This window comes from Otolemur garnettii, unplaced genomic scaffold (assembly GCF_000181295.1).
Source record: "Otolemur garnettii isolate 467f Iridium unplaced genomic scaffold, OtoGar3 scaffold00071, whole genome shotgun sequence".
In the NCBI taxonomy this organism is placed as follows: domain Eukaryota; kingdom Metazoa; phylum Chordata; class Mammalia; order Primates; family Galagidae; genus Otolemur; species Otolemur garnettii.
The window spans coordinates 6,358,769-6,383,895 of NW_003852466.1; the positions used below are offsets into that span (position 1 = coordinate 6,358,769).

A 25,127-nucleotide genomic window follows, 5' to 3' on the forward strand; every position below is an offset into this window, starting at 1 on the left:
GAGCCTTCTCTGTGTCCAGGGGAGTGGGCTGGGAGGATGAGCCCTGTAAAGACGAGCCTTCTCTGTGTCCAGGGGAGTGGGCTGCAGAGGGGTGGGGGTGATGAGAGCTCCACAAGTTGCTTATTTCAGTAGATGTTTTTAAAGTTTCAGATCAAGGACCTCAGGCAGTGAAATATTTTTGAGCATGTGTGTTTTTCTTTCTTTCTCCTTCCTGCTCCTTCCACATCTAATCTATGTTCATTTATATATAAGTGTACTCATATGTGTACACATTATAGAACATTTATAAGAGAGATGAATTAAGTAGGACTCCTGAAATAAACTGTATTTTGTTGAATACTTAAAAAAAAAACCATAACAAGGCCAGGCATTGTAGCTCATGCCTGTAATCCTAGTGCTATAGGAAGTTGAAGTGGGAGCATTACTTGAGATCAGGAGTTCAGAACTGGCCTGATCAAGAGGGAGACCCCATCTTTACAAAAAATGGAAAAATTATCCAGGCCTTATGGCGGGCACTTACAGTTGTAGCTACTTAGGAGGCTGAGGCAGGATTGCTTGTGCCCAGGAGCTTCAGGTTGTAGTGACCTAAAGAAGATGCACTCTAGCTGGGGTGACAGAGTGAGACCGTGTCTCCAAAATTTAAAAAAAAAAACAATTTTTTTTCTTTCAAATTTTATTTATTTTTTAAATTAACACTTATTGAATCTAGATAGAGTATAGATAATTATTCATTATATTATCCAGCTTTGAAACTTTTTTTTTTTTTTGGACACAGAGTCTCACTTTGTTGCGGTTGGTAGAGTGCTGTGGTGGCATAGCTCACCGCACCCTCAAACTCTTGGGCTCAAGTGACTCTTGCTTCAGCCTGGGAGTAGCTGGGACTACTATAGGCACCCACCACAATGCTCAGTTTTTTAGAGGCAGGGTCTTGGCTCTGCTCAGGCTGGTCTCGAACTTGTGAGCTCAAGCAGTCCACCCACCTCAGCCTCAGTACTAGGATTATAAGCATGAGCCACTGCACCTGGCCTTCTTTCAAATTTCAGAGAATGGTTTTCACTATTTGGTTTAAATATCTTCTTAGCATCATAATGAAATTGACAAAATACATTAAAGAAAAAATATATAGAGAGAGTGAGTTTCACTATTGTTAGTTGTTCAGCTAACTCCATATTAACTTCTTGGTAATAACTTCAGTTACTTTTGGCCAGTCTTTCTAATTTCAAGGGTCATACTGTCTGACGACATGGGTCTACTAGATGACAATAAAGAGCTTATATTGCGAGTGGAAATGTCAGGTCTCTTTTTCCCTTGTCTTTCCTTTTTGATTTTGCATGCAATGCTAATATTTTCAGTCACTGAGTTCCTAACAGGAATTCTTTTAAGTCGGTTGTCTGTTTTGTGAAAGTTCGATCAGTTCAAACTGGATAATGTGTCTATAGATTTAATGACCAGCCACGTGGAAGTATCAGTATGTCACAACTGAATGAGAAGTGAAGGTGTCCCTGTGAGCCCTGGGTTATAAAATTCCAAGTACATCAGGATGCTTGAATGTCTGTTATTCTGACCTTGGAAATGTGCCTTTGTCAGTGTGGTTTAGCTGTCTTCAAATGTAAGAACAAACATCTGTCTACCAGCACAGGAAATAAATTATTTTGGGGTTAGCTAGCCTAGGCCTTTCATTCTCTACTGATACTAATTATTGCTGAATAATTAGAGTTTTAAGCAGTGATTTGTGTTCAGAAAGTACTAAAAGAATGTTTATTAAATTGTTTGTGTGTGGAAGTAGTATTGTATATTGCTTATTTAATGAAAAGATGAATCATTAGTTTTATAACTTGAAAAAATGGAGAAATCTTTGAGAAGAAAAGGGTATTTGTTTATACCGAAAGACAAATGACTTAATATGGAGGATAGAATTATAAAAAGATATGGATTTTACATATCAGAGGTCCTAAGGGGCTTCGAGTGAGTGAGGGAGTGGCTGGCAGTGTGCTGTGGAAATTGCTCATAACTTCGGCAAGTGCTTTTGTGAAAGTCTATAGATTTTTGTGTCCTTTTGTTTTTTGTTGGTCATGTAATGAATATTTTACTTTTGAAACTCAAAATAATGAGGGAATGTTAGTTTTGGTCCATTTTAATGGAAATATTTAAAAATATGTGTTGAATGTTTGTGTTTTGTAGTGTACCTGTTGTTTTTTGAGGCATTGAATGTTACAGAAATCAGGTAGCAAAATCATTACAAGTTTTTTTTTAAGGTTATGATGTGATTTTTAGTATCACACTATACTGTACTATAGTATTCAAATTTATTTCTTTTTTGTTGCCAGGCAGCACGGATTATTGCCAAGTTAGCAGCTTGGGGAAAAGAACTTATGGAAGGCAGTGACTTAAATTACTATTTCAACTGGATAAAAACTCAGCTGAGTTCACAGGTAAAAGAATTTTCTTTCTCGGAAAGGAATGTAACATCCATGTTCTCTTAAGCTATTTATGGTAAATATGTTAAGTTACAAACAAAGTTTTATTGAAATGATGCCATTTTACCTTGAGCGAGCCGGAGCTCTAAGGCGGAATGGTGTGCTTTCCTGTTTCTTTCTTTGATTGGCTTCAATTCAAACTTTTCTGTCACTTGGGGTTTCCAGCTTGCTCTTTTTCGGGGTCAGGGTGTGTCTTCCTTTTAGGTGGCTGCCGAGATTACACCGATTGTAGAATTAGAAGCACCTGTGGAACTCCACAGACATGCTCAAGTAAGGGTTGTGAGAAAGGAAAACAAATGGTGAGTGAGAGGAAGCCTGCGGGCCAGCTTTAGGCTGAGGCCCCCGGGGCTCTCCGGGCTGCCTCAGGACTGCAGATCGCCAAGCTGTGTGGGAGAAAGTGTGGTTTGGGAGAGCACTCTGACAGTTTCCAGGGAGGTCTTTCATGCTCTTTGGGTCACATAACCCGGCCAACTGGTTGTACCAATGAACAAACTGGTCCTGGCTGCTGCTAAAGGAGTGTCGGCTGCAAACAGCACATTATAGATCATTAATCAGCTCACGTGTCCTTGTCTGGCCCTATCTGCACCAGTCGTCCAGCTGTCCCTGGGGGGGCCCTGGAGCTACTGGTGCAGCTGTGAGATGACTTTGACTCCTGCAGTGGTTTGTTGTCATGATTTTGTGGTTTCATTGTGGAATTGAAGGGTTTGGGCCAAAACAGTAAGTAGGACAAGAGACAGGGCACTACAGAAGGCTCTGTGGAGCGTTTGTGTAGGCTGTCGGTAGTGAAGTGCTGGGTGGTAAGGGGGAGGTTAGTGGGAATGATGCTCAGAAAAGGAGAGTGAGGACGGGTGAAAAGGGGAAGAACGTGGGGGTGGGTGTCATGGCAGAATGGGAGCAGGAAAAATAATAATGGATAGGTTGTTAGATTACAAGTAAGTGTCTATTTGAAATAGAATTTTTGTAAATTGTAGTTTAGAGTTTGGGCGACCTTATTGTAAAGGATTTTAATTTGCAGCAGCGAGAGACGTCTGGTATCTTCCTTAGTGATGCACCTGTCTTGTCATTGTCTGCCTTTATGGGGAGCCTAATTACTGTGTATATTTGGATAGAGATTAATGTTATAAAAAAATCAAATCTTTATTATATCAATAACATCTATTTAACCGCTTTGGGGGCCTTGGTTTTAAAAAATATTTTTAATTTTTTTATTTTGTTCATTTATTTTTTATTGAGACAGAGTCTCACTTTTTTGGCCCTCAGTAGAGCCACCCAGTTGCAGATTTTACTGAGTTCATGAGGTATCTCAACTGTGAAAAAAAAATAGATGCATTAAATACAATACCCTCCCCTTTGTTTTCCTACTTTGAAATGATCGCCTTTAAACAAACTTTATTCTGCTGTAATGTTAACTTTTGGGAATAGTGGTAGTTAGGCTCTACTGTAACTAAATTCATACAATGAAAATTGGTAGGAAGAGTGTATGCTGTAGTTGCTACTAGCTTTGGGGCCATTTTACCTTAGATTTTTATTATAGAAATAAAATTTATAGTATACCTTATAGGTGATTTGTCACTTTTGGGATGATTAATTCGGTTTTTAATTAATCGTGTCCAACAATGGGAGGAAAGTATTTCTCTCTTCCCTAGTGGAAGCAAATACTTTAGTGTCTATACCAGCTTTTTTGGCTAGGCACTCTGGGAGGCTAGGGTGGAAGGATTGCTTGAGGTTAGGAGTTCGAGATCAGCCTGAGCAAGAGCAAGACCCCCATCTCTACTAAAAATAGAAAAATTAGCCAGATGTGGTGGTGGGCACCAGGAGGCTGAGGCAAGAGGATGGCTTAAGTGCAAGAGTTTGAGGTTGCTGTGAGCTGTGATAATACCATTCCACTCTAGCCTGAGCAACAGAGCAAGGCTCTAGCTCAAAAAACCAAAAAAAATCAGGCTTTTTGGTATTAGATAAATGCTCTTCAGGACGTTTTCTGTATCTTTAGTACGCTCTTTTTATCACAGACTCTTCAGCTTGACGCTGTGGTGTGTGTTTCTGCTTTGTACATCTTCCTGCTGCAAGGTGCCTCTTAGGGCACTGCTCAAGTCTGGCTTTGCTTCTCAGAGTCTGGCCACTGCTTCTGCTTGGCTCTCATGGCACTGTCTCTCTTACTGTGGGCAGAATCTCTATAGCCTTCTGTCAGGATTGAATTGCAGGCTTCTTGTTTAAAAAAAGTAACATAGAATTATTTAGATTTTATTTCTATTTTGTTCAAATGTTATGTGATAGTGCTATATCTGGAGGTCTCTTTCTCTCTATTGTAAGTGTTTTCTCCCTCAGGAAAAGGACCCCAGTTTCACAATTCTAACAGAAATAAATTCTCAAAAGTTCAAGTTTTGTATATTTTGTTCTTTTATCTTATTTGAGGTTTGGGGGGAAGCTTTCTAAGTAGCATGTAAAGCATTGTACTTGGGTTATGGGGGACTCATGTTGAACATGTAGTAGATAATAGTTATTGAATAAAACGAAATAAAGACATCCTTTCAGAAATTATCACTTTTTCTCGCACTTTCGCCTCTGACTTTCTGCCTTAACTTTTCTCTGGTCATTTCTGTTTAAGATCTTGATTGTCATTACAACTTGTTGCATTGCTGTGGATAAACTCATTTTAAGTCTCATATGCTATGTTCCTGTCACCTCGCCCCTACTTTGAAAAGTTTTACCACGACGCATAGTTCAGTTTAAGGTAGGCACTTCACTGGGAAAACAATTTAGTAAGTAAAACCTGAGTCTTGGAAATTTGCACCTGTTTCACGTATGAAATTTAACTGGAGCTTAGTATTCAGTTTATTATTGTTCCAATTTATTGGTGAAGATATTATCTGGAAGAGTATAATAATGTACAGATTATTTTGTATCATCCCCATGCTTTTGTTAAGGAGAATTGGGTGAAAATATGGAGAAAATGTTATTAAGAAGAATTAGGGAAAAAGGTTGCTTAGCTTCCTTTTGTGAGTTGATAAAGTAGGATAAAATTAAAAACAAAACAAAACTAAGTACTAAGTTATTTATTCCATAATAGAAACTGCGTGGTAGCGGCGTTGCTGTTGAAACAGGAACGGTCTCTTCAAGTGATGTAAGTATTTTCCTTCTTAATTCGCTGGCCGCCTCACACCCTGAACATAAATTATTCCGAGTCATAGACATTTAAAATTTTGAAGGTATGTTGAGTTTCCAAACTGTAACTCTGTGGATTTGTCGTGCAGTGAGAGTCTGTAGGGATTGGTGGTCTGTGGTGATCACTTTCTGGGTGGTAGACGTGACCTCGACCTTCCTGTTGCTCTTTTCTTTACACCCCTTTGTTTCAGGGCTCAGAGTCGACACAGGCACCTGAATTCACATGCACAACTAAAGCGACTAATCATAGTTTCTCTTCTCAAACTTCAATTGTCTGATAAACTAATATCTGTCTAGTCAAAGGCTAAACAATATATCAACAATTGAAAGATTTTCAGTTCCCTATAGTGCTGAAGCTCAGCTGCTGCCTTGTGCAGTTCAGGGCTGTGTGGGGCCATGTGGTGCCGAAGCCTGTGCCATTCGGGGCTGCGTGTGGGGCCGTGTGGGGCCGTGTGGGGCCGACCCCTGTGCAGTTCAGGGCCGTGTGGGGCCGTGTGGGGCCGACCCCTGTGCGGTTCAGGGCCGTGTGGGGCCGTGTGGGGCCGACCCCTGTGCAGTTCAGGGCCGTGGGGGTGGGGGGGCCGTGTGGGGCCGTGTGGTGCTGACCCCTAAGCGGCCTCCCTTTTTTCTTTTTTTGACCATTCTCTCCCGACATTATTGGAGAGTCAAAAGTTGAGTTAAAGGTTAAAACTAATCATCACTCTCCTTTCTTGGCTAAAGTTATCTGTCCCATTTGTGAATGGTTTAACTGTAGTGTATTCTTGAAATAGCTCAGAAACTGGTAGTAAATTTGTACAAGGAAAAATGGGCATGACTGGATCCAGCTTAGAGAAAGGGGAAAAGGGGAGAGAGGTAGGTGAGATGCATCTAGCTTTATTTGTTGGAAATTTCTTTTGGAAACTGGAAAGCATGCGAAAGGGTAGTTTTCCAACCTGCTTGTCGTAGACCTCAGTGAAGCTCACAGGAGCCGTGGAATAGCCATATTGGTTACTGGTGCTTCCAGGATCTGAACGGGACGTATTTGTATGTATCGCGAAGACTGTAGATAGCAGCAGAATCCATTTTCAAAGCCAAGAGCTGATCTTCTTTGGGGGCATGAATTGAAGATTTAACAAATACTGTGTTGGGCCAGAAAATGGCCATTAGCTTTCTGAAGTGGAATCGGAGCAAGAAGTAGAACTGCATGGACCATCTTGGGGTCAGAGTGGGGAGAGGACGTGGTGGTGGGGAGGAAATCTAAGTGTTCAGTCAGAAGCAGATGTCTAATTTGAGAATCTTTATTCATGAGACTTGAATTTCTGCCAGTTTGAAATTTTGGAAACTTGTGCATTTTAGACTTCTTGGTAGTTTTTTTTTTTTTTTTTTTTAAAAAGTCACTTTTGGAATCATTTGTCTTATAAACTCATGTAAGTGGTTAAAGTATTTGTAGGTTATTAAAGCTTAAATATGGAGATACAGACTCTGCTGACACAACATTCTTGTTTGCTATTTTCTGTCCAGTGTCTTGGAAAAACAAAACTGATCAATTGAATTGGCAGTGTGTTTGTCTGAATGGTTTATCTGGTACATTGACACACATCTTAAATGGACATTAGCATCTGGGGTCGTTGTAAGGAAAAGGTGGCCTTTGACTTCCCTCCTCCTTCCTTGAGTGCTCCACAAACCTGAACATCTTCTCAAACTCTTTCTAAAGGCTCTTACTTTTTCAGATGTCTGTTCACTTGAATAGTAGTAACTCCATGAATTAGAGTAGGATGTCAACACTTCCTTTGCTACTTATATATTTTTTTAATTTTCAAAATCTAATTTAATTCATTTAATAAGACTACAAACCAAAGAAAATAAAAGATGTCAAGGAAGAGAGAAGATACCCATCAACCAAGAACAAGTTTCATTTTTTACTAAGAAAAAAAAATAGTCCTTAATAAGATTTGAAAAGAGAATGAGGCCAATTCATTTTGATCCTGTGGCAATACTTTGAAGCTTACTTTCTAACCTAGTCAATTTTATGTTTCCAGATGTTATGAAAGGCCATGTATGCAGGAAGCAACACCAGTGAGGATTTAAGTATTTCATTTTCCCAACTGCAGTGATGATTTGGCCCTTCCTTCTGAAAGCATCTTTAAAGAATTCTTCAAGCTGTGTGGAGAATGCTGACTTTTCAGAATTAAGCAGTAGGTCTGCACAGGTTCTCAGCCTTCCTAATGCTGTAACCCTTTAATACGTGAAAAGGGGTCGTGATCCACAGGCTGAGAACTGCTGCTGGAGGAGGTTGTAGTTGATTGATGTTGCTTTGGCATTGTTTTCAGATGAATAGTAGAATGACTGGAATCGAGTATTTTTTCTTCCCATTTCAAGTCTGTGGACTAGTTTCCAAAGACCATCATTCTTAAACCCCTGAAAAGGAAATCTGGGACTCCCACAGTGATGACTTCTTAGAGAGCGTCTTTCAAATGAGGGCTGTGTTTATACCTTCTTTTTAGATATAGATGTGCTGGAACAAATTCTAATGTTTTTTCTGTGCTGCTGCTTGATTTGAAAGAGGACTCTGTTTACTTGCTGTGTTCTGTCAGAATATCTTGGTGCACTTTCACCATTTGATCACAGTGAGTAAGGACCTGCTTTTTGTAGATTGAACCAGTGTGGAGAAAGTTCATCAAGTTTTTTTTAGCTCCTGGTTTCTACACAAATCTTCTTTGTCAAGGGAAATCACTTCCTTAGGAATATGAAGAGAAAGTATGCTCTCAAGACCTCTGTTCTCAGATGTGCATTCCTTTATTGTCAGATGGGAGAAATTCACTTAATTTACTAGCTTCTTTAACACTGCATTCAAAAAAGGTCACACTTTCTGGGGCTGTCCATTCACATCCTAGTGCACACTTTTGTCCCTGAACATCCATTGTGATCTGGTCGGCTTCCCCACCCTCTATCATCACCCCTTCACGACACTGATTTCTGTGGTGCCAATCACTTTGCCACCACCCAGAGCTCTCAGGCTCAGGGACAGCAGTTGCTGCTTTGACTTCAGTAGCTCCCCCACTTTGAAACTGGAAGGGGATCCTTATGTTTAGGTAGGACACTGGTTTGAATGTTACAAAGGATACAAATGAAGAGATGTGTAGGGCCTGGTGGGAGGGCAGGGCCCTCCCTGGCTGCCCACCTCTGGGAGCTCCCATATGCTTAGTTATCTGGAAGCTTCTGATACTTGTATTTTCATAGGGGGATCTGAATCTGACAGCTGATGTTTACTGAGCACTTACTATGTGCCTGTCTCACTCATTTTATGGATCCATCTCCTTGAATATTTACACTCTGTCTCCGATGTGCCTCATTTCATGCCGCACAGGAAACACGCCAGATTGCCTGAAGTCACACAGCTGGAGAGTGGCAGACACTCCAAAGGAATGCGTTACTTGGAGAATTACTTTTGAGGCAGTTGAACTGGAATTGGATCTTTAGGCATTCCTCAAGTGACATTGCCTACCCAGATTTTTTAATATATGGACGTTAAATCTTAAAGTCACTTCAGATTTTCACAAAATAGCTTAGTAAACTGCGTTACCTGTTCTTGCCACTTGATGTCAGTATAACACAAAGTTTTACACTGCAAAGAAAAACATGAATTCAATAGAATTACTTTCTGAAATGGTCACAGAAGCATCATCTTAAGTTCTAAGTGAACCATTTTAATTTAAATAACAGTATATAAATGGAATTTCTTTAAAATGCACTATTGTGTCTTCTCTAATTGTGAAAATATCTGACACTGTTCAGTTCTTGGTCCTGGGTCTTTTTTTTTCTTTTTTTTGGAGACAGGATCTTGCTGTGTCATAGGGCTAGAGTGCAGCGGCCCGGTGTAGCTCACTGCAACCTCAAACTCTTGGGCTCAAGCAGTTTTCTTACCTCAGACTCTCAACTACCTGGGACTATGGGTGTGTGCTGTTAACACCTGGCTAATTTTTTGTAGACATGGGTTATTACTCTGTTGCTCAGGCTAGTGTTGAACCCTTGGCCTCAGGCATTCCTTCTACCTTGGTCTCCTAGACTGCCAGGATTATGGTCTGGGCCTGCTGACTCTCAGCTGTTCTGTCTTGTAGAACGTCCTGTCATGTCAGGAATGTGCTGTGTATCTGTACTTACCTGTATTGTGGCAGTGCCTAGCCACAGGTGATTGGCATACTTAGAAATGTGGTTAGTATGAGTGAGGACATAGATGTTCAACTTTTTTTTTAAATAGTTTTTTTTAACCATTAAAATTCATTCATTTGCAGTTCAGTGGTTTTTAATATATTAAGAGTGTGCAAGCATTTGCATCCCACTCTAACTTTATAACATTTCAACACCTCAAAAAACAAACAAAAACACCCCTAAAACACCACCTGTACTCATTAGCATCTCCCCATTTCTGCTGTCCCCTCCCAGTGCCCAGCAAACATTATCTACCTTCTGTCTCCAGACTTGCCTCTTTTGAACATCTCATGTAAACAAAATCATGTACATCTTTCAATTAGTGTAATGTTTTCAAGATTCATCCAAGCTTTAGCATGAAATAACAGCATTTTAGCATGAAGAGGGGGACAAAAACCCTAGACTTTTTTTGCTTTAGGCTAAATTTCTTAGATTGTTTTTTGTGGTACCTCTAATATCCCTGTGAAGGAGAGGTTAACTTTCTAGCTTTGACTTTGTTTTTAATTTAATGCTGTGCTCACATGATGCTTGTCAGTCTTCTAGAAGAGGTGGAGAACTTACTTGATTTGGTTCTTTACTACTTTGTTGATAAGTCCATAGTAATAAGTGCTGCCCAAGCAGCTAGAAAGCAGTGGGCTGTGTCAGTAATTCACATAGTGCAGGCCTGTTCTTTATTGTAATCTCTAGGTCATGAGTTGTGAAGCCTGTAGGGACCTAAAGTAACTCAAGTCAATTCCAAACAGTCTCTGGGCTTATGATAGTTCAACTTTACAATGATATGGAAGCGATATTCATTCAATAGGAACAGCACTTTGAGTACACACGCAATAGTTCTGTTTTTCACTTTAAGTACAGTATTCAAAAAGTGAGGTGAGATATTCTACACTTTACTATAAAATGGGCTTTGTGTTAGATGATTTTACCCAACTGTAGGCTAATGTAAATGTTCTGAGCTTTTTAAAGGTAGGCTAAGCTAAGCTGTGATGCTTGGTAGGTGTATTAAATGCATTTTTGACATAAGATATTTTCAATTTGCAGTAGGTTTGTTGGCACGTGACCCTATCTTAAGTCAAGGAGTGTCTATGTGTTTTTGTGTATGTAAGTTTCAATAGTGTTGTTAAAGCAATTCTTGCTGATTCTTCTTTGTCCTTTATCTTCTTTTTACAAACTTAATACATTTCAAACATTGAGAATCATTTAAATACGTGCCTAGAATGAATGTTAAGAAAAGGAGGAAGGATAAGAACCTATAACTTTTGTCTTTCTGGTAGGATTTTGGAAGGATTGCTTGGAGGTATATTCTGGCAATGCAAAAGAAAATTAAATGGTATTTAAGCACACAATTTTGTTTTTATGTGTCATTTTCAGAGTGTAGCACTGATAATAATAACTTAATACTATGTATTCATTAGCTGTTTTCTTGGAAGTTGTATACAGAGGAATATAATAGAAGCCAAACTTTCATGGACAGACATGCACACTCACTTTTTAGTTCTCAGAGGAGAGTCAGTTAGTAGTAATCAAACAGTCTGTACTTTTGGAACTACTTATCCTCACATTTCATATAAAACTGGTTTATATGTTTAGTCAGTTATGTGTTTGAAAAGTTAATCTTGGTGCTTCACTGATACCAACACATTGTGCATTTTTACCCTGTATCCTTGGGACAGACAGAGGCCCTTTACCTCAGTGCATTCTTGGTTTCTCAAAGGCTGACAATTCTAAAACTTAGGTGAATGTTATCTTTACTCTTTTTCACATAGTTTACACTTAAGTCCTAGTGTTTTGTAGATGAATATTGAAAATGTGTCTATGAACTTTTTTTTTTGATTGTTTCTGACAGTCTCACTACGTACCCTAGGTAGAGTGCTGTGGCGTCACAGCTACCTCAACCTCTTGGACTTAAGTGATTCTCCTGCCTCAGCCTCCCAAGTAACTGGACTACAGGCGCCCACGACAATGCCCAGCTATTTTTTTTATTGGAATTGTCACTGTTGTTTAGCAGGCCTGGGCTGGATTTGAACCTGCCAGCCCAAGGGTATGTGGCTGGTGCCCTAACCACTGAGCTATGGATGCTAAGCTTATAAACATTCTAACATTCATTTTACTTTGGTGCAATATCACTGATGGCTTTATGTTTGTCTTTTAATGTATATTTATTTCAAAATTTCTCTATTTTTGAATTACTTTGTAATTCTATAGAACGTAGTTCTCTGAGAACATACTCACCAGGAGGGTGAAGCTATTTTCACTATGATGTGATTACTTCACCATCTATAGTAAGAGTTTGCATTTTTCAGCAACATTGGAGAATTTATCTAAATGATATTCTCTTAAATGTGTTGAAAAATAAGTGTTTTTTCTCCACTGTTGAGATTTGCTGCATGTTGTGGATGACGCAGTACAAAGAACACAAGTTGAAGCACAAAGAGGGTTGACTTCAAGTATCAATTTAAGACTTATTATCTTCATTTTAACAAATTATTTTATTTTATTTTTATTAAATCATAGCTGTGTACATTAATGCAGTTATGGGGTACAGTGTGCTGGTTTTATATACAATTTGGAATATTTTCACCAAACTGGTTAACATAGCCTTCATGGCATTTTCTTAGTTATTGTGTTAAGACATTTATATTCTACATTTAGAAAGATTCACATGTCCCCTTGTACAACAAATTATTTCTCTCATCTGAAAAAATCAATATCGTAATGAGCTGCTAATGTCATTAAAAACAAGAACTATTTATTGTCGCTACAACCAAGAAGAACTATTTATTGTCCAATGACATTAAAACAAACAAAAAAATTGTATTCAGGAAACAATACATTGATCATCTAACACTTTTTTTTAATGCAAATATGGTTTTATGAAGTAATTTTATTTACAGTAGTACTTTGTTACTGAAGAAATGAATTACTTTAGCCACTTAAATTTAAGCTATTATCTGGTTAAATGAGCTCTTACACCATAAATATTTCCTAGTAAAGTAGGGTGACTAAGGGCGAGGTAAATAGCAATTTGTATTAGTTTTGCAATTGAGATAGCTTAAAAAAAATTTAGGTGATTTTATAAGGTCTTTACTTGCTTAAGGAAGTACTTTTAACAGACAATGAGATCTCATGGTGGCTCCAATAAGAAATGGAAGGGGAGGGAGAAGGGAAGGGAGAGGGGTGGGTCGATAGAGGGAGGGTTAGTAGGGGGACCATACCTATGGAACATATTGCAAGTACAAGTTGGATCTATCAGGTGTAGAATACAAATGTCTTAATCCTATAATTAGGTGAATGAGGTGAAAGCTGTGTTGATTAGTAGGATGTAAGCACTCTAATTTGTACAAATAAGCAACACATTGAATCCCATAATGGCATAAATATATTTATGATCTATTACAAATGACTTAATTAAAAAACAAGAAATAGGGTAATAGTGTCATATTTTGTATATTTTTCCAATATTATTAACATATAGAAATGTTAGATTTTTAGACTTTTAGACTGTTAACCACATCTATCAGGATATTAAATATTCATTTGGAATTAGTGTAAGATACACAATTTACTTGCGCTTCTTTTATTTATTCATTCAAGAAATATTTATTGTGTACCTTGTAGGTACAATGCATGGTGCTAAAAGTGTAATACTGATTCTTGCCTTCAGAGGGCTACATGGCATCTGGGGAGGACAGCATGAAACAAGTAATTACACAGTGGATTATTTAAGGAAACTTGTGACACTGCCTATAGGGCAGAAGCACAGAGTCTTTTGAGAGTGTACAGCAGAGGATCTCATCTAGGGGTTCCCGCTGGCTCAGGCTGTCTTGGGGAAACTTAAGGAGTGAGAGGATGAACGTGCAGAAGAGATGGGCACTCTAGGGGAGGAAGGGATACAGACTTCTGAAGCTATGGCTCTGGGATGAGAAGAGGCCTGTCGTCTCTCCCAGGTGTGTCTGGAAACATCTAGATGAGTTTGGGGTAAGATGTGTTGATAGTTGAGTAAATTTCTAATGTGTGAGTTTCTGTTTCTCTCTTGTTTACAGAGAGTGAGGGAAAGGAGCAGGACAGGAGGAGCGTAGTGACTGTGCAGAGACCCTGGGCAGTAGCAGAGAGAGGCCAGGAACTTATGGCTTTGTGTGGTCGTGTTGTGATTTTCCCCAGCAGTATTGAATTGCCCTCGGGTGGGATTAGAGGTGTCACTGGTTGGACTGATCTGAGGCTGATTATTTCCTTTAGCAGACTCATAAGATGATTTAAGTGAAAGACAAACTGATGCATTTTACTTTGTTCAGTCATTTCCCAGTGCTGTCTCACTCTACTTTCAGAGTAATCCCTGCATGGTATGGCAGCCTGTACTGAGCCAGCACATTTTTACAGTGAGAGGAAATTGATGGTAAATCAAAGTGAAGAGAGTGCTCTAGGTTGCCTTTTTATTTAGTTATGTCTAGAAACCTTACTCAGGTTATCTCTCCAAATAAGAAAGGTGAGATTCCTCTTCTTCAGAAAAAGTTTCTACTTGCTGACTTAACTGGGAAAATACCTGTTCTTTTCATTATGGAGGATCATTTTAGAGCTAAAAAATGCACTTTTTTTTGTCATTAATTTTTGCTAATGTTTTGAGTTTTCAGGCCAATAATATGTATTTCTGGATGTATGGTATTTTTTGTGGAACTATATTAATAACTACTTTCTACTTAGAACTTAACATAACGTTTTCTTGATAATGTTTGACTTTTCCACCAAATGTGCTTATATCATTGTGTTGTCTGGAATTTCTTTGAATGTTCGGGTTTTCTGAACGTTAGAACAAAGTTTAATAGCATCATATGTATTAGGTTTTGTGAATGTATATAGCACCCATGATTCCCTTACAAAAACTTTTTTAGCATATTCTTTGTGAAGGCTCACATCTGGAATTTCCTTTTCTCTCTCTACTTCTTCAGGATGTAAGGGTCGTTGTCAGTATTTAGGGCAGAACACAGGCCAGGTGCTCTTGCTTGCTTTCATAAAGTGAAGGGGCTTACAACTTCCAGGGGTATTACTCCTGTTTAAGTTTCAGCTTTACAATTTCTGTGAGACAGTGCTATTGAATTAACAGTATTAAAAACATAAGCAGTCTTTTTGAAGTGTTTAATTAGACTTTTTATGTGCCATAGATTTTTATTAAGGTCTTATAGTATGTCTAGCTGCTTGCTAAATGCATTATTCCCCTTTAACCTAACAATGCTCCTTCCAGGACAACACTTGATGGTGTTGTCTTCATTAAAGACAAAGAAACTGAGTATTGGAAAGATTTAGTAACTTGCCCAGGTCATGGAGTGTCTCAAAATGTATACTCTTTTTTTTGTTGTTGTTGGTTTTGTTGTTTTTTGATATTTCTATAATTATGTAAAACAGTATTCTGTTTATATAGTATTTCTATTCAGTGGTGTGTCAATGTGTTTATTTATCAAACTATATCAAATACATAATTATTTTGTTCCTGATTTCTCTAAATATGTGTGTTTAAGTAGTCTGGAATTGTGAAAAGCTCTTGTTAGCCCAAGAGTTTGAAGTTGCTGTGAGCTATGATGCCACAGTACCCTACTGAGGGCGACAAAGTGAGACTCTGTCTCAAAAACAAAGGGAGAGGTAGGGGTAGAGATAATAGCAAATTATTAATTTTTGAAAAGATATTAGGGAATTTGAGATGTGGTGCTGACAGACTCTCATAAAAAGAACAGACTTTTCGTCTAGAAATGTGTGTGCAGGATCTCAGGACTTTCCATGCTTAAAACTGTGTCTTCTTCTCACGTAGAGTTCTCAGTATGTGCAGTGTGTTGCCGGGTGTCTGCAGCTGATGCTCCGGGTCAACGAGTATCGCTTTGCCTGGGTGGAAGCAGATGGGGTGAACTGGTGAGTGCCCTTTGCTTTTAATGTGGGGTAGCATTTAAAAGCATCTTTCCCTGACATTTTCAAAGAACTAATACATCACCTAAAAGAAGTATTTTATTTTTTTCATGTCTGTTTAACAATGGATTTATGCTTACCTTCTTAGAAGTTAGTAGCTATCAAACTGAACATTTCTTGATCTGTGCTTTTATAAGATGTTAATGTTTCACATGAAAATTCCAAGTACTCAGAATATGAAAAAAATTATATAAGTATTTTATGTTAAGTAGAGGCAAAATCAATAAGAAAAAGTCTTACCCAGAAAGTGTTTAAAAACCTTCCTTTCTTTAATGACATAAGCAGGAAAAAAATATCTCACATTCATACTAAAAATTCCAACTAGACTCAACAGGAATAAAGTTTTCATTTGTAATGGAAAAAACAAAAACAAAAAAACAACAACAAAAAAAACTTCCTTTAAGCTCATGTCTGTAATCCTGACACTCTGGGAGGCGGACGTGGATGGATCACCTGAGCTCATGAGTTGGAGACCAGCCTGAGCTGGAGGGAGACTCCATCTCTAAAAATAGCTGGGTATTGTGCTGGGTATCTGTAGTCCCAGCTGCTGAGGCTAGGGGATCACTTGAGCCCAAGACTTTGGGGTTGCTGTGAGCTATGATGGCATGACACCCTACTGAGGGCGACAAAGTGAGACTCTGTTTTGGAAACAAAAACAAACAAAACTTACTTTCTAATGCCATATAGTTTAGCTCATTCTTGGTGAGGTTCTTTTTTCCTTTTTTTCTTTGTTCCTTTGTGGGGTTCTAATTTATAGGTACAAAAACTTTGAGGAGCTGCCTTCCTGGGCTTAACAAACTGATACAAACAACCAAAGAAAACCTTAAAACAGGTTCGGAGTCCACAGTTCAGTGGTTAAGGCGCTGGCCACATACACTGGAGCTGGCAGGTTTGAACCAGGCCTGGGCCTGCTAAAGAACAATGACAACTGCAACAAAAAAATAGCCAGGCATTGTGGTACGTGCCTGTAGTCCCAGCTACTTGGGAGGCTGAGGCAAGAGAATCGCTTAAGCCCAAGAGTTTGAGGTTGCTGTGAGCTGTCACACCATGGTACTCTACCTAGGGTGACATAGTGAGACTCTATCTCTCTTAAAAAAAAAAAAAAAAAAGAAAAAAAAACAATGGAAGCTTTGATTTACCACTAGAAAGGCAGTTTATTTATTTATAATGAGCAATCTAACTATTCTTCAGCCAAATATACTTTTCAGTTAGTGAGGGCATTATTTCCCTATTAGAAAACCTATACAGGTTGTCAACCACAGGTTGTGTGGTGATTTTCAGTTGCTGTGCTATGAGAGGATATTAGGTTTGCCATGAAAATGTTAAAGATCATTAAATAAATTATTTTTGAAAGAAGTTCAAAACGCAATAAGTATATTCCTAACTTTTTTTTTTAATCAACATCATTTCATTGTGCCATAGAAGTTTACCTATAGATTCAAGTGTGCTGTGAGATATAAAAGGTTGAAAAACACTGATTTAGAGCAAGCATCAGACTCCATCAGACTCCCGCATGACATCTCCAGTGTAGGGATGTACTTGGAAAAGAAACCCAAGGTGTTTAGATCTCAGATACTATTTGTGTACACTTTTGTAGAGTCGGTTCTGCAAGGCTATTCTTAAGAATTGGATTTGAAGTGCCACAGTTGATTAATATCTATTAATTCAATAAGTTAGTAATTATTTTCATATTAATCTATACAGCTTAAATCAATTCATGTTTATTTAGGTCCCAATATGGCAGGAAAAATAGCCACCACAATTTGCCATCTAGTCCAATAGGTCTTTTAAAAAATTGACTTTTAGTCATTTTGTGAAAAATTAACAGAACTTGGTACAAAGAGAGAGTGAAAAACAATGATTATAAATTTTAATAAGAATTTAAGCATAGCAGACATTTTTGTAGTAAGTATATTTTGATCCACAAGTGCCATAAAAGATGAAAGAAAGTCATCACATGTCCTTGACCAACATGGTTGAAGTTTGATTTGTAAAATACCATCTAGAACAGTGGTTCTCACCCTTCCTAATGCCGTGGCCCTTTAATACAGTTCCTGTGGGTCGCGACCCACAGGTTGAGAACCGCTGATCTAGAAACTTTTCATATTGAGTGGCTAACTGGGTGAGATTACTGTATTTCCTTTTTGTCCTAAATATGTTGCTCACTAATCAGTCCTTGAGTTTGAGAAAACTGATATAAGGCATAGTCATCTAAAGACTCACAGGTTAAGGTTTAATTTTTTGACCAGTTTCACTGTTACCATTAGAAACTAGGATGATGCCTGTCTCTTTGCCTTCATCTTCTGATTAACCCAATGTTTGTGAAATGCCTCTCTCTGTTAATTTCCACTGTAGGTGGAAAATAAAATCTCTGGATTCTCATTTGTGTTTGCACTGTGTCAGGAGATTCATTAAGACTTAGCATACAGTTTATTACAGAGACATAGTTAGGATGAACAGCTGGATCATGGGGACAGAGACACAGGCTGTGTCTGGAGGAATCCATATGCAGCACCCCTCATGCTCTCTTCCTCCCATGGGGGTCACACACGGCACATCTTACCCCAGAGTCGAAAATGCAGCAACATTTGTGTGGAGAGTTTCTGTCCAAAAACCCATCAGAGACTTAGCTCCCTAGGTTTTTATTGGAGGTGAGTCACAATAGGCACCCTCTGCCTAGAATACAACAAAATTCTAGACTCCTAAAGGAAAGTAGGTGTCTTCATCTATCTGGGCTGCTATAACAGAATACTATAAACTAGGTGGCTTATAAATAATGGAAATTTATTTCTTACAGCTCTGGAGTATGAGAAATCCAAGAACTGGTAGATTTGATATCTGGTGAGGGCCTGCTTCCAGATTCATAGATGGCCATCTTTTCATTATAACCTTACATGACAGAAGGGGAAAGGGATCCATTCATGAGAGCTCTGTAGCATTTGAACATGTGAATTTTGGAGGAACATAAGCATTTGGATTATAGCAGTAGGTGTTCAGCATAAATCATATTGTTTATACAAACAGTTTAGGTACAGCAAGCCACCCTTATCATTTAGGAAAAATACTCTTATCAGTGTAGGAAACTGTTCATCAGCCAAGTTCCTAGAAGCCAGCCAAGAGCCAGGCTTATAGGCAGATCTTTGTAAGGCTAGCAGTCTTGGGAAGACTGTTAACTTTGCTGTTAACTCTTTTCTGCACAGAAACCTAAAGATAGATTACAAAAATGGCGTTGCCAGTTTTTTTACTTTGTTAAAAGATGATGCAATATTTTGACCAGTGAAATTGCAAAGGATAATGATTTATTTCACTATTATACAGGGTGAACATAAAGTTCGTGTGCAGTTTACTATGTTAAACTATTTTTTTTTTATGTTTTCCATTCATCAGTAAAGCTTCACTTTATTCTGACCTTTCTAAAACATTGTCTGATGCAATGTCCATTTTTTTTTTCTTATTGTTGTGGATTCATTGAGGGTACAGAGAAAGTACCTCTTATAATTGTGTCCTGCCTCCAAGAGGTGTGTCATACACCGTGACCCCCTCTTCCCTCTGTCCATTGCTCCCTTCCCACCATGTACCAGGTCATCCTTTGTCCTTATATCAGAATTCAGTACACTGGATTCTTGCTTCTGCATTCTTGTAATGCTTTACTTAAGAAGAATGTGTTTCAACTCCATTCAGGTTCATACAAAAGATGTAAAGTCTCCATCTTTTTTAGTGGCTGAACAGTATTCCATGGCATACATATGCCACAACTTGTTAATCCATTCCTGGGTTGGTGGGCATTTAGGCTGTTTCCACATTGTGGCAATTGAAAATTGAGCTGCAATAAACAGTCTAGTGCAAATTTTCTTATGATAAAAGGATTTTTTTTTCTTCTGGTTAGATGCCCAGTAATGAGATTTCAAGATCAAATGGGAGGTTTAGTTTGAGTTCTTAGCATAAATGCTTCATGCTTAAATATTTAAAATTGAAATGTCTTCTTTTTGAATTGTTCCTTTGACTAGTATAAAGTGTCCGTCTTTTTCTTTCTTACCTTTAGTTGCTTTAAATCTGCTTGTATCTGAGAATAAGATTGCAACCTCACCTTTCATTTGATTTCCATCCCTTAACCCTGAGTCTTGATTTGTTCTTCAAGGCTACATATGTTTCCTGGAGACAGCATATGAATGACTTGTGCTTTTTTATTCAGTCAGCCAACCTGTGCCTTTTCAGTGGTGAATTCAGTCCATTGACATTTATTGACAGAATTGATAAGTGTGGTGGAGTTCTAATCTTATTTTGTGAAAGTTCGTTGTTTAGTTTTATCCTTTGCACCATCATGGAAGCCATGTTTAGACCTTTAGCTTCTTCATGTTTACTTTGGTGTTGGTCCATTGTGGTGGTCAGTATTGAGAATAGGTCTAAGTATTTCCTAGACCTGGTCTTCTGGCGAATTTCCTCTGTGTTTGTACATTCACAAAAGATTGATTTCTTCATTAATTTTGAATCTTAGTTTAGCAGGATATGGAATTCTAAGCTGAAAATTATTTTGTTTAAGAGTGTTGAAGGGGGCTGACTGTGCTCTTTTGGCTTGGAAGGTTTCAGTTGAAAAGTCTACTGTTGGGTGGTGCCTGTGGCTCAGAGGAGTAGTGCACCAGCCGCATATGCCGGAGGTGGCGGGTTCAAACCCAGCCCCAGCCAAAAACTGCAAAAAAAAAGTCTACTGTCATACTAATGGCTCTGCTTTTGTGGGTCAGTTGTCTCTTGGCTGCTTGTAGAATTTTTTCTTTCATCTTGACTTTGGACAGGTTCATTACAATGTGTCTTGGAGAGGCTCTGTTTGAGTTGAGATGACCCAAGGATCAATATCCATCTGAAAGGAATGTGTTGAGGTCTTTGGTAAAACTTGTAAAACTTGGCAAGTTTTCCTTTATGCTGGTAGGGCTTCCATTCCTTTGGGACAATCTTCTTCCCCTCTGAAATCTCTATTATTTGTATGTATGAATGCTTCATGCAGTTGTATAGTTCTCTAAGCATCTGATCTACTTTCTCTCTCTTTTTTTCTGCCTCTTTAACTACCTGGGGTAACTTGAAAACTTTATCGTCTAGGTCTGAGGTTCTTTCTTCTCCATGGTCTAACTTATTTTTGATAATTTTTACTTCCTCTTTGCATTCCCTGATCATCTCCTTCATTTCCTTAAGCTCCACCATATCCTTTGTATATTCCACATATCATATCTCTCATCTGACTTTTGGTTCTGTCTGTTCATTTTGTTGTCCATTCCTTTTACTGTCTTTATCATCCATATTTTAAATTCCCTTTCTGTCAAGTCCATTAATTCTTTATAGGTGGAGTCTTCTACAGTAAGCTGCCTCATGGTCTTTTGGGGGAGTTCTTTTGTTTTGTTTTTTTATGGTGCCTGAATTTTTCTTTTGGTTCCACCTCATGTGTTCTTTCTTCTTGTTCACCTTCTTATCCTCCTTTTTCCTGCTCACTGCCTCCTTTGTTTCAAACAGTAGTCCTTGCTCTTTATGACAATATGTTGCAACTGTTGCTGGGACAACAGGTGATACTGTGGGTTTTTTTTTTTAAGGAGACAGCACTGCCAGCAACCTCTGGCAGTGGTCCTTATTCCAAACTTAGTCGCCTTGGGTGATCACCTGATTATTTCTTCACCATCCAGACCCTGTCAGGTTGGGATTTTAATTTTTAATTAATTAATTATTTAAATTTTTTGAGACAGAGTCTCAGTATATCACCCTCGGTAGAGTGCTGTAGCATCACAGCTCATAGCACCCTCAAACTCTTGGGCTTAAGCAATTTTCTTGTCTCAGTCTCCCAAGTAGCTAGGACTACAGGCACCTGCCACAATGCCCAGCTATTTTCTTGTTGGAGTTGTCATTGTTGTTTAGCTGGCCTGAGTCAGTTTTGAACCCACCAGCCCTAGTATATGTGGCTGGCGCTGTAACCACTGTGCTATGGGTGCCAAGCCAGGGTTTTGTTTGTTTGTTTGTTTTGGAGACAGAGTCTCACTATGGTGCCCTTGGTAGAGTGCCATGGTGTCATAGCTCACAGCAACCTCAAACTCTTTCGCTTAAGTGATTCTCTTGCCCAAGCCTCCCAAGTACCTGCGACAATGGGCACCTGCCACAAGGCCTGGCTATTTTTTTGTTGTAGTTGTTATTGTTGATTTTAGCTGGCCCGGGCTGGGTTCAAACTCGCCACCCTTGGTGTTTGTGGCCAATGCCCTACCCACTGAGCTATGGGTACCAGGGTTGGGATTTTAAAGCTCACAAGAATCCTTCAGGGGCAGGTCTCACAGTGCTCTTGAGTCCAGTTTCTGTGGGGTATAGGAATTCTTCAGCCTGTCCTGAGAGTGGAGTTCTGATCCTGGCAGGTGGAATTAAGATGACTGTGCTTTAGGCCCCTGCTGAGATCTCACAACCTTCCCACGGTGGCAGCCCCCTGGCCACAACGTCCTCAATATGGCTGTCTCACCAGCCACTAAGCTATGGCAAGTTCACTCTAACCAGCATTCAAATCTAGTTGCTGTATACTGTTCTTATCTGCCTACTCTTCAAGCTTTCCACTCAAAGCAGCTTCCCCCTACAATTAAAAACTCCAGAAAGTCTTCCTCCCATCTTGGGCCTCCATGGGCTTCAGCCAGTTTCAGATGGTTGCAGTCACTTGCCTAATTTGTCACATTTCCACTGCTCCAGATCATACAGTGTATCTAGGTCACCGTCTACTTGCTGTGCTCCCTGAGCTATGACTCTGGGTAAGGTCCTTCTGCCAGTATGGCTGTGTTCTCTCTTTTTTCCCCAGTCATTCTAGGAGAGCTCAGCTGAATGATCCTTCTGATACCCCATCTTGCTCTGTCCCCTGTGTTAAACTATTTTAAATTGCACATGAACTTTTATGTCTACCCTGTATTATCTTCTTAGGTGATTTCATAGTCTCCAATTTTCTTATTGTTTTTGTCTTTCATATTAATGTATAACTGGTTATAATTAGTGAGTAATGATAAAATAATATCTAGGATGATGAATAGCATGAGATAACTAAGATCCTGTAATGTGTCTTAGGTTAATTTATAAGAATCCACTAGATCTTAATTATAAGATAAAATGAATTTTATTCTACTAGACAAAATTTTTTTTTCTTTGAAAGACTTATAAGAAACAGTAAAAGTCATGAAATGCCAATCTTTACTAATAGTTATAATTGCTTACAACATAAACTCAAATACTATAATTTAGTCCTGTGGGCCCTCATGGTATATACCAAAGTAATCCAAATGTTGTTATTCTAATGACTTAGTATTTGCGAGAACAGTCAGCAGTTATTAACTATTCAGCTTAGCAATAATAGCAGGCATAAATATTATCCAGGATATTTTATGTTTAAACAATATGCTTTGATATGCTAATGACCACTACTGGTATTAACAGTAATCAAGTAAACCTTTAGGTTAAGAACAGGCATTATGGCTCGGCGCCTGTGGCTCAAGCGGCTAAGGTGCCAGCCACATACACCTAAGGTGGCGGGTTCGAATCCCCAGCCTGGGCCCGCCAAACAACAATGATGGCTGCAACCAAAAAATGGGCAGGCGTTGTGGCAGGCGCCTGTAGTCCCAGCTACTTGGGAGGCTGAGGCAGGAGACTCGCTTGAGCCCGGGAGTTGGAGGTTGCTGTGAGCTGTGATGCCATGGCACTCTACCCAGGGGGATAGCTTGAGGCTCCGTCTAAAAAAAAAAAGAACAGGCATTATAAAGATATTATAACTTGCTGAAAGTGTAGCTATTTGGAAGTCACTTAACTTCATTTTTTTCAGAAATAAAACATTTACTTTCTGTAATACTTCTTTTTGTTTAACATTAAAAGTTTTTTTCTTTTAAGTGTTCTTCTTGTTTCTCAAATCACAAACAGGAATGATGTGAGGACAAAAAATTTCCAGTATAGCCTGTGTAAAGTGAGGAAAATAACTGATTTAAAAAAAAAAAAACCCAGCACATTTTAATCTGTATAGTTTGCTGATTTCTTTTTTGGTTAAAAATCCTATTATACAGATGATACAGCACTATTTGTGAATATTTATGTAAAAAAAATGTTTACCTAGCATTGGGTTGTATATGATTGACTTCATGGGGAAGGTTAGCATTGACTTCTTAAATATTGGTGCTAACAGTGGGCTTTTGCTAGGAGTAAGTGCCTCCATAAATTCATAGCATTTATGATCATTTGTACTCCTAAATTTGAAGTATCTTAAAAGTGTCAAGTAGTATATAAGTTAAATGTGAGATTTGTTGGTTGTCTGATGAAGTAGGGGTATTCATGGGTGTGAGCCATAGTACCTCACTGAGAGTGACATGACAGCCAGTAAACCACCTGTTTGTCTCCCCACAGTGGTTTAATTTGAAAACAAAAATAAAATTAAGAAACTTAATTAGCAAACAAAATAGAAAATAATGTGTTTTGCTTCTGGGAACTTAGCCTTCTTTCTGACCTTGGCTTTGACAATTACTTATACTTACTGAGTTCTCTGAATAATATGGGAATATAAAGGAAAATGCATGGCCCTTTCCTTGAAGAAGTTTATATTGTAGTCAGAAATATCTAACAAAGGTAGCCTTTAAGATTCTATAGCATTGGGTGGCGCTGGTGGCTCAAAGGAGTAGGGCACTGGCCCCATATGCCGGAGGTGGTGGGTTCAAACCCAGCCCATGGTGAAAAAAACTACAAAAAAAAAAAAAGATTCTATCGCATTATTTAGTAATTTTTTCAGTGGTTTTAAAAGTACCATGTTTCCCCGAAAATAAGACCTACCCCAAAAATAAGCCCTAGCAGGATTTCTATCGCATTATTTAGTAATTTTTTCAGTGGTTTTAAAAGTACCATGTTTCCCCGAAAATAAGACCTACCCCAAAAATAAGCCCATAGCAGGATTTCTATGCTTCTGTTAAATATAAGCCCTACCCCATAATAAGACCTAGTGATGGGCGTGGCTATGCAGATATCTGCATAGCCATGCCATGCATTTCAGCATGGAGAGGAAGACATCCCCTGAAAATAAGCCCTAGTGTGTCTTTTTGAGAAAAAATAAATATAAGGCAGTGTCTTATTTTTGGGGAAACACAGTAACACCAATGTCAATGATTTGTTATTTTTTCACATTTAATTTACTGAAAGGGACAGCAGAGATCTGAATAGTGGTGAACACTCAACTCGTTCTTCAGGTCTCTTCCTCAGAGACTCCCCTGCCTGCCCCTTGACTGGCTTGAGGCAGGGATGCAGGTGTCAGCTCTCCAAAAGTTGGAGAGACATAAATTATTTTTGCCATTTTTTCCCAGGTCGTTCTCTCTGTAATATATT

General features: G+C 38.7%; 1 protein-coding gene across 4 annotated transcripts in view; it reads left to right on the forward strand.

The window, feature by feature from the left end:
- ATP6V1H (ATPase H+ transporting V1 subunit H) overlaps positions 1-25,127 on the forward strand; it is a 143,382-nt gene that overhangs the window by 20,053 nt on the left and 98,202 nt on the right. For 2 of the 4 annotated variants that reach the window (XM_003793699.3, XM_023515395.1), the window contains 3 exons: positions 2,328-2,432; positions 5,545-5,598; positions 15,622-15,719. In XM_003793699.3, coding sequence (XP_003793747.1) covers positions 2,328-2,432; positions 5,545-5,598; positions 15,622-15,719 — 257 coding nt within the window. The remainder of the gene's footprint in view (positions 1-2,327; positions 2,433-5,544; positions 5,599-15,621; positions 15,720-25,127) is intronic. The other 2 variants (XM_023515397.1, XM_023515396.1) reach the window with 1 other exon arrangement.